The sequence below is a fragment of the Atractosteus spatula genome, chromosome 11 (genome assembly GCF_055471065.1).
Source record: "Atractosteus spatula isolate fAtrSpa1 chromosome 11, fAtrSpa1.hap1, whole genome shotgun sequence".
Classification (NCBI taxonomy): domain Eukaryota; kingdom Metazoa; phylum Chordata; class Actinopteri; order Semionotiformes; family Lepisosteidae; genus Atractosteus; species Atractosteus spatula.
In genome coordinates this window covers 28,093,179-28,107,524 of record NC_142716.1, presented here as the reverse complement: position 1 = coordinate 28,107,524, position 14,346 = coordinate 28,093,179, and the positions used below count along the sequence as shown (strand labels likewise).

Sequence of the window (14,346 nt, the reverse complement as noted above, 5' to 3'; positions counted from 1 at the left end):
TTCCCCATCGTCCTTCCCTGCACCCAGGGCTTTACAGAGCCCTCGCAAATGCAGCTCATTCTGGGCAGTTCGTGGCGAAAGACTTCAGGCAAGGAGCAGTTGTACACGCGGGGGTTATAATACAACAGCTGCTCGGCTGAGGAAAGAGAAAGGAAAACAACTTTATTGTTGGCTAAATCGCATCCTCTCACTTGCAATGCAAACACCTTATGTTGTTACAACAGTAACCATTATACCCGGGCCGGAACACCCACAGCCCACAGAGGTGCTGGAGGGCTTCGGTTTTATTTTTTCATACCTTCATGTCACTGAACTGTGAGGAAAAATAAACTTCATTTTTGTATGATTAAAATCAATAAATACAAAACTGAGGAAGGTAACACTACAAAACGTCTTCTGTGGAATAAGGAGGCAAAGAAGCTAGAAGGGGAAATTGTGTTCTCCATTGAGAAGAGAGACATTAAGTTTTCTGATGCAGAAGCAGTTAATTTGGATTTCCCCAGCTTCTTAACACTGCCTGCTATATCTGAAGACCCGCCACACTCAATAATTCCATTGTACTGCTGGGCTACAGCACAAGTCTGCAGTCCTATGAAGCAAGGACTACACATTCAATTTACCCCACACATTCCATTCTATGGCTCGGCTCACGGTTCAAAATAATTAAAAAAAATCCGGCCCAACAAATATTGAATCTGGTAAATGGCCTCGCATTGTCGTCTCTTTCAATTTGAACTGAGTGATACAAATAAAAATAAAATGGTATTTTACTAATAGCATAATGCTAGCTTCCCTATGTTGCACACCTATCTGAGGGAATTGTGTAGATTTGTAAGTGATACAGAGTGCGGTCCGGCCGTTCAGTTTCCCGAGGACGGCCAGCTGTACCCCCTTTCTGGGAATGGAGGGAAGTGGGGGACACTGTGACTGAGCCACAAACCCTAAGTCTGATCAAAGTGTAGGACTCCTGTGTGGACACACAAAGAGATATTACAACACACCGAGATAACAGATCACATTCTATTCATTCATACTTGCAATGAACAGCAGTTATCGATTTATGAAGAGTCAGTAGATGATGGATTGCAAGTTATTACCGTTAACACAGTACTTTGAAAAGGTCAATAATAATAATAATAATAATTCCTTACACTTTTATAGTGCTTTTCTGGACACTCCACTCAAAGCTCTTTCCAGGTATTGGGGACTCTCGTCCACCACCACCAATGTGAAGCCAAAGTGTACACAGAACACTCACCACACTCCAGCTATTTAGTGGGAGGAGAGCGGAGTAATGAAGCCAATTCAAAGATGGGGATTCTTAGGAGGCCATGACTGGTAAGGGCCAATGGGAAATTTGGCCAGGATGCTGGGGTAACACCTATACTCTTTTCGAGAAACGCCCTGGGATTTTAAATGACCACAGAGAGTCAGGACCTCGGTTTTATGTCTCATCCGAAGGACAGTGCCTTTTTAAAGTATAGTGTCCCCATCACAATACTGGGGCATTAGGACTCACATAGACTGCAGGGTGAGCACCCCCTGCTGGCCCCACTTATACTTCTTCCAGCAGCAACCTTAGCTTTCCCAGGAGGTCTCCCATCCAGGTACTGACCAGGCTCACAGCTGTTGAGCTTTAGTGGGCTGCCAGTTGTGAGGTACATTGTGTTTAATTTAGTAGTGGCAATGATAAAGATGATACTGATGTTTGTATCCCTGGAAGCAATGGGCACAAGGAAGGTGACACCCTGGACAAGAAGCCACTTAATCGCAGGGCAGATACAGACACTGAAGCACACACTAGAGCTAATCTTTTCTCAGAAGCCAATCAGCCAACCAGTATATTTTTGGACCAGGGGAGGAAACCGGAGCACCCAGAGGAAACCCTGGGAGAAAAGACAATTTCTTCACAGATGGCATCCTGAGTCCAAAATCAAGCCCAGGGCCCCAGTGCTGTAAGGTAGCAATGCTAACCACTGTACTACTGTGCTGCCTGGTTAGTAGTAGTAGTAGTAGTAGTAGTAGTGGTAATTTTATACCCACCCAAATTAGAATTGGCAATTTTATCTGTACATTTCTGCTCATGCCCATGACCTTTGACCCCAGGTTTGTCCAACCTCTCTTACACAGTCATACACCTATTGACCCTACACAGTGATGTACGGGACTTTTCCAGCCCATCAAAGAACGTGTATTCCCAGTGCTGAGCCACTTATACTCCACTACGTTCGAAATTCTAATTGCCATAACATGGTCTTTTATAATTAATAATTATAAGTCTTTAGCAGACATTAAATCTAATAAACAATAAATCCGTGTTAATTTTATACTGATTTTATTATAGAATTTTTATTATAGTTTAATATAGAAAAATTGATGATGTTTTTGAAAGAATATTCGTAATATAGTGATACAAATGCATCACTTTCTATGCCATGCTGTGCTGTTCTATGAAATGCTAAGATACACTTCCAAACAAAAATAACTAGTATCTAATTATCAGGGTCCTTACTAGTGTTATCTCGCTAACTTGCTAAAATATCCTGTAGAATTCTTTAAAACATCTTTCTCACAATGATTTCATTATCCTAAAAAAAACAACAATACCTCTTTATCAAAAGAGGAGCAAGAAGAAAGTGATCAGGCAACTTTTTTAAGTTATTTAAAAGTGAGATGATTTGATGAGTTTTACCAAGAATACTTTATAAACAGTTCTTCTGATTCCTTTCTTACTACATAAATAGAAGTATATTACCAGGAATATATAGATACAGGCTTGCAAACACTTATATGTGCAAGTAGTTCAGGTGGATAGCTGTGTCAGCATGTGTAGTCTTCAAAGGAACAAGTAATAGGTTTATTCCATGCTGAAAAGAGAAGAGAGAAACACGTTTCGGCTGTGAAGCCTTCTTCAGGTGTGCTAAAGAAGCAGGCACACCTGCACACCTGAAGAAGGCTTCACAGCTGAAACGTTGTGTTTTCTCTCTTCTCTTTTCAGCATGGAATAAACCTATTACTTGTCACTTATATGTGCATGTGTGTTTATTTGCTTGGACCTCATGATACTTCTGTAATGAAAGGACAGTGTTAACCTTAGAAACAAAGGCACAATCCTTATAAAAGAACTCTGAAAGCAATCAAATCCAGTTAAAAGATGTTATTGTTATTCTGCTATTATACAGTGTATTGTAATTATGTGTTTCGAGAAAATTAGTTTGAAGGCTTACCAAACCACACGATAAGGTTATGATCTAGTGTTGCTTACTGTAGTAAACTATGATAAGAACAGTAGATTAACTAGGGAAGCATCTGGGAACTTATTTTAACTTGATTTATCATGTTAAATGCAGGATTAGAGCACAAAATATTCTCATGGATTTGCCTTCACAAAAGTCAAACTATTCAATACCATTCAACATTCCTCATTCACACCCGATCATAACTATCCTAACTTTCTGTAATTAAGGATTCCATTGTACCAGTACATGTACATGCAATAAGGTTCAAGTTCTATGTCAATATGCAAGAACAGATAAACTATTAGCAAGGAAACAAGGCTTGATTAATACAGTGTAATACTGTACATTTAATACTGGTGTTAATTGAAGTCGCATACGTGCAGCTTTCAAGGGTGCCAGCCTGTAGAGGCAGCACCTGTATGGAGACTTTTCGGCAGCAGCGGGAGCAGTACGACGCATTACAGGGGAGGATTGGGAGGTTAGAGACACTCCTGAAAAAAAATAAAAATCGTTTGCCCAGCCTAACAGTATTGTTGTTATTGTTTTTATCCTGTAAAGCGCTTTGAGGAGCCACCTTTAAAAGCGCTATATACAATAAAGTTCATTATTATTACTATTGTTAATTTGCTGGACAGAGAGGTGAACATTATTACGCAGAAGACAAAGATAGCGATTTACGTTGCATTGTGCATTGTGCTGCTGTAATACAGTTTTAAATAATTAAAAGTCTAAACAGTATCAGCTTTATTTATGGGTTGTAATTTAAAAAAAGTCAAAAACCGCACTCAAAATGCAATTTATAGCTTTCTGGCAAGAGGAGACACCCAAATTAATAATGTAACATGCCACTGTTTGTGCATGAATAAGGTTATTCTGCTATTTCCTTAGATACTGTACAAGATTCCATGGTTTTTTTTTTTTAATCCCCGGTGGAACCGGGAATCCGTAAGAATCAAGTAATAGGTTTATTCCATGCTGAAAAAAAGAAGAAAGAAAACACATTCCATAAGAATCAGCGCTTTTATATAGCGCCTTTAAAGGTGGCTTCTCAAAACGCTTTACAGGATAAAAACAACAATAACAACAACAACAATATTGTATTTCATTGCACTTTGACAGATCGTCCTTAAATCAGTTGTTGATTTAGTTTGACAGTAACCCTAACACTAACCCTATTTTATTTTTTCAAAGAAATGTTTGTTAAAAAAAAAAGTCACGGCTCTGGCTGGATTCAAACACCCAACGTGTGATGTGTGAGTTAGGAACCTAACCCACAGCGCCACTGGCAAGGTCACATGAGGACTGTTGAAAAAGCCCTACAGAAACATTATCAACAGATATCGTACAGCGTGTACTATTCTTGTGTTGCGGTACATGAATATAATTATATCATTATTAATTTCTTTAGATACGCGATTCCATATTATATTCCCTTTTAATCAAATTCTAAAAGTATGCTTGTTGACTCCGGTATCACGTTAGTTAAAGACTTCGATGCTTAAAATGTTTAGGGAGAAATGGAATACTGGTGTGTATTTTTTCTTTAAAGTACCGAGACCAGCCATATACTGTATGTTTATGTTCCAAAATTAATATCGTTTATGGCCTTCACATGCGTTACAGTATGCTCCTATTCTTTTTATGCTCAGCTACTAAGATTTCCCTTCAGTGGTAAAATTCCATATAAATATTCAATACTTAAACGGGCACAGTAAAGACATTTAAATCTTTCTCGACCGACCAACGCACCACGAGTGCCCCTGTCGGTCAACCAATCACGTACCGCGGTATTTTGCGTCATCTCGCGTCACGATGCGCGATGACGTAGCCAATTACCCCCGGTACGTGCCTGTGCCGCGCACTTTGAATGGCTGCATCTGTAAATCCAGGGTACAGTGTCTATGATTTTTTTTTGTCATAAAGAAATTACTATTGGATTTTAAAGTTTTTTTTTCCTTTCAATAGTTCGTTTTGAAACGATTCACCAGAATGTATTCTTGAGGAGAATAATGTTTGTGAGATGCTTGCCTTGCCTCGCTTCTTTTAGTCAACTGTTGACTCTTTGTCAACTGCTGCAGTTCAGTTCTACAGAGCTCTGCTGGTTTAAAATGCAGAAAATGAGCTCTAATCGCATAAGATTATTCCAGTTTTTCCACAATGCTCATGTCAAACATGGGCGACCCCTAAAAACAAGAGCTATTTTCGCTTTGTAGGCCACTACGTCACCTAGAAATGATCAAGGCTGCTTGACCCTTCTTCTCTTGCCACAGGTTCTGTTCATCTCCCAGAAGCACCAGTGCACCCACAGACTGGCAACAGACACTAGTATTGTTTAAGTGCCCTTTTTATTTTCTAGTGATCACAACAGTTAACACTGTCTGTCCAACACCCAGGACACATTGTACAGTGTCACAGTTCTAGAGCAGTATACAGTATGTAATACTCTTATGTGTTTTTGGAATCATACAGGTTTATTCTGTATAAGCTGCCAGTCCACGATGAAGGAAGAGGTCTGCGATACCTCTACATGGATGACCATACCAATGGCTGGGTATATGGGAAGAAATTGGTGAATGACTCCAAGAGTGCAGTGGGGCAGACTTTGCAGCCTTTTTTGTCCTACATTCATAAAAAGGTAAGAAACCTTTATTTATAATCTGTGTCATCTCCCAGAAAGTGAGGTCAGGATATACATTGTCTTTTCGATGTGTTTATTTTCACAGGTTTCTCTTATAATTCAAAAGCCTTTTGTGCAATACAAATACAAACTTTGTATTGATATTTTTTATATTCCTTCCTAAAAGACTGTGGACTTTGGGTATCTTCTATACAACGATCAACCTCCCAAGTCATTTAAACCTGCTCCTTCATCTTTTGGACACAGCAAAGGTAAGTAACATTTTATAATGTACAAGACAGAAGGACACAGAAAATGGGGGGGGGGGGAAAAAACATCATAGACAGCACAACAAACAATATAATTGTATCCGTAATACTTGCTGGGTTTGCTTGCTTATTCCTATGATTAAAGCCAAGTGCAATGTTTGCTACATATGCAGGATGTGAATTGTTCATTTTATATATATCTAAAATAAAATATTTTAAAATTTACACTATTTCAGGGTAGAACATTTACATGTGTGATTCTGCAGATTTTGTCCAAATCATTGATTCAGTAGAAAACATTTATTTTATGATTTACTCAATATGGTCAAGACATGATGGCACGTCCGAAGTATATACTGTACTGTTTCTGAAGAATACCAACACCAGCTTTCTGTGTTTTCTGGTTTTAAAACTTGAATCATAAAGCTTTAAAGTATATATTTCCATCTTGTTTTTGTTCATTATTTTTTTCCCCATTTACATTTCTTTTACTGAGGCATCACATAAGCTAAGAACAAATCTGTTGCCATCAGAGCTTTTTCTCCTGGTGAAAATCACTGAGTTTAAAAACACTTCTGTAAGTCAATATAATACTGATGTTTATAATAAAAGATTCATCTGCTGGGTAAAACAAAACTAAAGATGCTTGTTTTGGGCTCTAGGTTTCTATTGAATTGAATTTACAGTAGCCCATTTCTAAATGAATACAGTAAATTAAATTGTTGAGATTAAGAAATAAATCTACATACTTCATGGCCAATTGTCAGTTCAAGAGAACTGAAAATAATTAATAGGATTAAGAATAGTCCTATTTTGGACTATGGTTTTCAATTCTCTTAATCTGACTTTTGGCCATGAAGTATGTTCAGTTAAATTCGGTTGGACAAAAAAGCCAAAAGTCAGATTAAGAGAATTGAAATTAGCCCAAAATAGAAGTTTTTTTGTTTAGTTTGATCAATTATACAGTTCTTGTTTGATTCTTGAACTGAATTGATTAATTGAATTCGTCAGCTGGAAGCAGGCTTGATAATGGACTCTGTTCAAAAAGAGCAGACTTGTCCTTTAAAAAGATTGAAACTGAAAAAACAGACGGATCAAAAACGATCAAATTTTGAGATTTGAATGTATCTTGTGTGACCTTTTTCAGGGATTGTGATGTTAGACAGACAGACAGGAGTGTGGCTGGTTCACAGCACCCCAGAGCTTCCAGATGTGAAAAATCATTCTACATCATTCTGGCCCTCCAGTGGGCATGAAAATTCACAGACCTTCTTCTGCGGGACTTACACATACAGCACCTTCAAGGACATAGGTAGGCGTTCACATGAACATACAGCTTTAGTATGTACATGGCATTGACATCGCAGCTGTCTATCACTTTCTGAAAGCCTTTGGTACAATTTTTCCAGATTTTAAGATTCAAGTATTGGCAGTTTTTGTTCTGGTTTGGTGCACCTGTTCTTTTCCTATTTTAAATTTACCTGTGGGGCAAAAACCAGTCTATTCTGTTATTATCTGTTGGTGGTTCAATTTCATATGCACGCTTAATATAACCCTGAGAATAGGTGGACACTAATAGACTTACACCTCATTGTGTATACAGATGAAAATAAATACCGAAATAGCCTTAGACTTTCTAATTAAATCTAAATGATGTGTATGGTGGCTGCTGAAAATGTATGTCAACATTTCAGAACTTGGAGGATAGTTTAACAAATGAAAATAAATAAAGGAAACTCTCCAAACTAATGGAAAAAGAAAGGGGGCATTTGACCTGGATGTATGAAAATGCCATGCTTACTCTTGGTTATTTTTCATTCTTGTCTCTACAGCTGTGCAACTCCAGTATATCCATGTATACTCTTTTGACTATCACATCCCCCAAACCTTCCACAGAGACCTTCAGTGTGTGGCTCAGAGAACATGCTATCCCAGGAAAGAGCCTTGGTTTATGCAGCTGCCCCTGACATCTTTAGCAGGGGAAACTTTCACCAGCTTTGCAAAATACTCTAGATTTAACGACGGTGAGCACCACTTCTTCCCTCTCGAATCTCAATTCCTTTTCATGAAGTTTCTGATAAATGCAAGTTGATCTGAAATTTCCCATATGCAAATGGCACTACCACCCATACCAATGCCAGATATTGGTTTTAAGATTAAACAAAACGTATTTTTCTGTTCTACAACTTACTTCAGACATCCCCCTTCATTCGCATTTCTTTTCAAAAGCTGCTCAAACAATGTGTGAGATGGGGGGAAACAACATTGCGAAGGCACAAAACCTGTCAGTGTTCAGAAAAAGAAAGCCAAGGCAGAGCTAGAGTCTGCAAAAAAAATCAGTTAAGTCTATGGATCACGTTTTTTTCCCAACTGATCGCTTCTTTAGAAACTATTCTCCAATTCAAAATACAGAAACAGTAGTGAACAACACAGTTGCCATGATCCATAAACAATCTCTGTGCTTCATTATTGCAGTTTGTTCCTGGAGAAGTGAAAATGTCACATCAGCTATTTTTCTCATTTTAGATATTTGGAATCAATAGTTAATTTTTTGCATGCCTCTACATTTTAAAATCACAAATGAATTATCACAGTTCCAGACCAGTACCAGCTTGGAAGAGATGACGAAATGTACTTATTCCTTCAAAATATGTGCTATAACAGCCCCACAGTGATGCTAAGTGTCGGAGTTGGCATAAGTTGTACCAATGATGTTTCTTTCACTGACAACACTACAAGAGCACTGGTGCCCAGCTGGTCATAGAGGTTGCAGTTATCGGACGCGTCTGAGATCGCTTGGATATCCCAAAGTGCCCAGCCCTGTTGGTGTTGGTATTCTGTGAATTATGTATCACTGCTGAAACTCGGACAACAATGTCTGATTTACTCTGAACAAGCACTTATTGAGCCTCTCAGAATCTGAATTTATTTAATTTTTACAAAGTCTAACTCTATTGTATGTTGGCCGTTTCTAGCCAGCAAGACCCACTTTCTCACAAAGATTTTGTTGGAACAATATCCAGTTTATTTTTAGTCAAAGCCTTTCCCAATTGAAGATGTATTTATATAAAAAAGCAGACTTCGTTTTGGTGAAACTTTCTCAATCTGCCACCTGGCAACTGAACTTTCCTACATGGTTCTGCGGTTACACTTTAGATTTAAGGTTTCATAGCATCGCTTTCTTTCAACAGAGATTTTATGGGATGTTAGTAAAGCATTCATTTATATTCAGTAGTAATTTAGGTTTAGGATTTGTGTCTGAGGTAGTTTGTAGGTGCTTTATTAACATTCTGTAAAGCCCAATTCTTGAGGAAATTGATTAATAGAATATTTCAATCTTTTATTCATACAACAATCTAAAACAAATGTTTTTTTCTTGGTATGTTGATTTAAACATAAGAAAGGATAAAAATATAAATTGTGTAGCTTCTTTAGATACCATTTAATACCTAAGAACACGAGAGGTTACATTTGGCCCATTTAGCTAATTTCTTAGTAGTTCATTCAAGGATCTCATCCTGCTGTTTCTTGAAAGGAACCAGGACTTAAATAACACGTGCAGTTTGTTCCATTAAACTCAACTAGTTTTGAAAAGAAATTGATTAATTGATCCAAGGATCTCATTCTGCTGTTACTTTAAAGGTTATTGGAAACGGTTGTCATATTTTATTTAAATACATTTAAAATAAAGGTTATGTAGAAAAGGAACAATCCAGTAAGTTTCAAACACCGCCCTTCAAAAGCAATATGTCACACTTCACACTTGAACTACTGTATATTGGTGGTGTTGATTTAAAAAAGAACGTTCTGGGTAGCAGCCAGTACAGTACAGCATTCAGAGAGGGGGGGGAGAAATACACATTCACTTGTTCTCGGTTCCAGTTTGACGTTTTGGTAGCAAGTGCACTTCCTGTTTTTGGTTGGGTAGAAAGTGTGCCTGGGACAGATTCTAACATGGAACCTGTGACTCTGTTCCGTTTCAGATCTCTACTCGGGTTTGCTGGTTAACTATTTAGGAGACGACTTCTTTGCCAAAAGTTGGGGGAAGCTTCATCGGCCTCTGCCGTCGAATTGCTCCGTGGCGCACAAGGTGTACAACGTGACGACGATGCAGCTGCCAGAGGCCAGGCCTTTCGGCATCATGGTGGACCACTCCAAGTGGTGTGTGACGAAGGGCGGGGGTCCGCACTGGACCTGCATCGCGGACACGAACCGAGAGATCAGTCAAACGAGAAGAGGAGGCGGGGCTGTGTGCACAAGCAGGCCTGGAGTGTGGAAGGCCTTCCTCACAGTAGTTGACACATTTGAGGACTGCCAGTAACACGTGGCTGGCAGAAATAGACGAACAAGAAAGGGCTGCTTTTCAAACGATACTGCATAGTTTTTCCAAGTCAAAGCAAATGGTGGTAAGTAATATGTAAGAAAACTCTGCAGTAGCTCAAGTAGGTAGTGCGTCAACACGCGTAGGCTGCAAAAGAGAAGAAAAGAAACGGGAACTGACACCTGAAGAAGACTCTACAGCTGAAATATTGTTTCTTTTCTTCTCTTTTCAGCATGGAATAAACCTTTACATGTTCCAAAACTATTCAGTACTGACCTTAATAGCAAAAGTAAAATGTATTTAGAAAGGATATGTATCATGAGGAAGTCATGCATCTAAAAAAACATTTTTTGAATGAAGTACTGAATATATCGGGGGGGAATATACGTGTGTATTAGCTTTCAACACTACACTTTTCTCAAAATATTGCAAATGCAAGTGATCTCCAGTGTCTTTTAAACATAATCAATAAGTTTGTTTTCACAGCAGTATTGTAATATATTAATAGTGTAATGCTGACAACACTTTACACAGAAACCACACAATGGATGAGTAATATATATATTTTTACTAGCTAAATCAATAACACCACAGACTACGTATTGCAAAACACAAGACAACCTATGCTTTTCAGAACAGGTGGATAAGGTTAAATAAAAACAATCACCACATCTTCATATACAGTACAGTTACTACATTATTGATCAACTTGAAGCATTGGATTATATGACTGTTTACTCTGTGGAGCTGTCCACTTCGACTGGCTTTGTAATAGGCCTGTACAGTTTAAAAGAGAGAGTTTATGTTCACATTTTTATAAAGAATAAGGTTACAGTGCCGTGCTGGTGTTTCGATCTGGTAAGAATATCTTAAGTCTATTAAACCTTCCAGCATTCCTTAATGATTTACTGATTTTTAAGTCAAAGGCCATACGCCTAGCTGAAGTTAAAAAATATCTGAGGAACTTAAACCATTATCAAGCTGGCACTTGCAAAAGCAGGCATGTCTCTAATGTTGGGTAGGATTGAGTCTCCCCTTGCAGTCTTGATTGTCTGACCTGCTCAATGCCTATGACCTCACAGTGATGTCACTCACAGTCGTGTTCTTCTCCAGTGGGTGATCTCTCTTTTATAAGCTCAAAGCATGTCAAGTGGGGAAAGACTCTCTCTCATGAGTATGTCAGAGGAGTGTGTGCACATTTCCTCATCCTGTTTCAGTTGTGTTATTTTAACCTTTGCTAATCCGATAGGTAAATATTAACCCACATATAAGCCGTGCCCGGGAATGTAGACAGTGGAAACTGAAAAATGAACTTCACATGGCACAATTTACCATTCTTACCACTTAAAAAAAAGCTCTTAGTTTTTAAATAAATAAAGTAAAATGTAAAGGTGCTTTTTTTTCTGCACAAAACTGTCTTTCATAATGTAATATTATGCTATGGATTAAAAACAAAAGATTCTTTAAAAAATCCCAAGTATAAGTTGTTATAATTAGATGCCATTGTATGCTATATTCGTTTATAGTAGTGCAGGTGGGTAGCTGCGTCAGCATGCGTAGTCTGTAAAGGAACAATAGGTTTATTCCATGCTGAAAAGAGAAGAGAGAAAAGGTTTCGGCTGTGAAGCCTTCTTCAGGTGTGTCTCCACACACCTTAAGAAGGCTTCACAGCCAAAACGTCATATTAATTTATAGACGTATCTTTAATTTGTAAAAAGCAGTTTTTGAGCAAAAAAAGATGTATTTCTAATATCACACTTAAAGAGGGAGTAGAAACTCCATTGAAACAGATGCCCACAGCCACAATTTAACGGCAGCTGATTGTCAGAGCCACCTGAGAAGTGACAGAGAAAAGCCTAATTTCACAGGGAAATGGTTGTTCTCTTTGAAAGGTTCAATTGAATATATGGAATTAATATTCTGTTTGAATGTATCTCATGAATGCTGTTAAATGATATTACCTATACAGTACTAACTACATGCTTCAAGACTACCATTGAGCAAATTAAATTCTAGAGGCTAAATACTGTATGCAGTACAGTGGGAAATATTGAATTGTTTTGGGAAGTAAAAGACAAATTATATTTACAGTGACTACTGTTCAGGGGATAAAGTGAGTTCCTGAAGTGATTATCCAGAAATAACTCATTTATATACCATAAAAATACAGTGTTGCCAAGTGGAAATATAATGTTTGTACCGCTTTCCTTGTGCCACAAGAATATTTGCCAGTATCAAATGATCATAATGTATCTCTTCCAGGCTAAAATAAGCAACAGTAAACTCTGGTATTTAACTGGAATATAGTAGCATAAAAAAGTGGGGCAGTGGTGCTGTCTCAGAGCACTGGGGCCATAAGTTCATCCTCAGACCTGTGGTTTGTATGTTCTACATGTGTTTGCTTGGGTTGTCTTCAGGTAATTGGCTTTTGTGAAAATTGTCCCTGGTGTGAGTGTGCGCTGTGATGGACAGGTGTCCAGTTCAGGGTAAATCATGCCTCTGGCTCCCCTGCAACCCTGTATTGGATAATGCAGTTAGAAAATGGATGGATTAAAACCTTCATTACCTTTATAGAATTCTTTCCTTTTAACATTATTTTACTACTGGAAACCACTGTAATTTTAAATCATATCCATTCAGCTATCAACTATTTTACCACAATATTACAGTACATTTTACCTTTTGTATATCCTTCTGAAACAGTGCTGCTGTGCATTCCATTGCAAAAAACGCTACATACATTCTGCTACCAGAAAGTCTCATTAAAACACTAAAGAAAACATACTCATTAAGTGCAATTTGAGACTTTACATCTCATTTAATATGGAGACCGTCGACTGACACTGACTCAATACATACAGTAAAAGTGGTTCAAGCTTTTAGAGACAACCTGTAAAATCTCACGGTCAGTCTCTGAGTTTGCAGATTGATTAAGACGCACAGTCTTTGGGGTGGGAATTCTTTCTTATTGGCTTATTTGCTGACAAGGGAGAGTTGACACATTCAAGAACACCATCCACAATTCAGAGGCAAGGTTATTAGATCTGCAGCAGGTGATTAAGAGACTCTTCTCCGGCTCCTCTTTTCATTGTACAGGGAGATGGCTGGGAGCAGCACTCTGATAATGGACACTGCCACCCACGCCACTATATTCTCCGCCATGTCATTCAGTTCTTCCATTGTTATCTGTTTTAAAGCAACAGCATAAATGTAGGTTAACCACGGAGGACTAACATTGTCTTTTATTGCTTTTAACAGGGTGTCAGCTGAGCATTAGACAGGATTCATCCATTCTCCCAGCAAACAGTGATAGGCTGATTTCTTTTTAAGGTCTTATTTTGTTTCGACTTCTCCTTGGAATATGTCATATTCTATTCACATTTTTTCTACAGCCTACAGCCTATTCTGGACTTTTCTTTCATTTCCTTTCCCTTCTTACCTCTCTCCCTCCTATTCCTTCTCTCTCCCAAAACCAAACCATTGTGCATTTTACTACACTGTATTACAATTAAAACACAAGATGAAAGGTTCTTATAAAATAGCTACAAATTATTTGTTTCTGGTACTAAATCTGTTTTGAAAATCATACGGCTTGGGGCACATTGCATTCTCTTCTTCTGACAAGATACCAAGGGTTTTGAGTCCCAGCTGGGTTTCTTCACAAGTCTTTTTCATAGGAACCCAATTCGAACAGATTACATACAGTAATTTCTCATTTTCTCGGGCAGTGCAATAGATGCTGTTAATGGAATACAAGTACATTTTAAAAGACAACCTTAGATAATGTGACAATCAGTGCACTTCTTTTCAGTCCTTCAGATATCCCTTGTGGTGCCTCCGGGGGAAAGTTTATGTAAATGAGAGAAGTACTCACACCACACTTTTCTTTCCTGAGTTTCG

The 14,346-nt window shown here is 38.2% G+C and overlaps 1 protein-coding gene across 1 annotated transcript; it reads left to right on the top strand.

The window, feature by feature from the left end:
- Nucleotides 1-5,058: 5,058 nt before the first annotated feature.
- On the top strand, nt 5,059-10,446 carry LOC148823792 (deoxyribonuclease-2-alpha-like). Its single transcript, XM_088928148.1, has 6 exons — nt 5,059-5,063; nt 5,709-5,874; nt 6,044-6,128; nt 7,273-7,437; nt 7,958-8,149; nt 10,109-10,446. The coding sequence occupies exons 1-6, from the start codon at nt 5,059-5,061 to the stop codon at nt 10,444-10,446; spliced, it is 951 nt and encodes a 316-aa protein (XP_088784274.1).
- Nucleotides 10,447-14,346: the final 3,900 nt, after the last annotated feature.

Coding starts and splice junctions, on each gene's coding strand:
- LOC148823792 (XM_088928148.1), top strand. Junction 6,129..7,272: donor ATCTTTTGGACACAGCAAAG/GTAAGTAACATT, acceptor GACCTTTTTCAG/GGATTGTGATGTTAGACAGA. Junction 7,438..7,957: donor CAGCACCTTCAAGGACATAG/GTAGGCGTTCAC, acceptor TTGTCTCTACAG/CTGTGCAACTCCAGTATATC.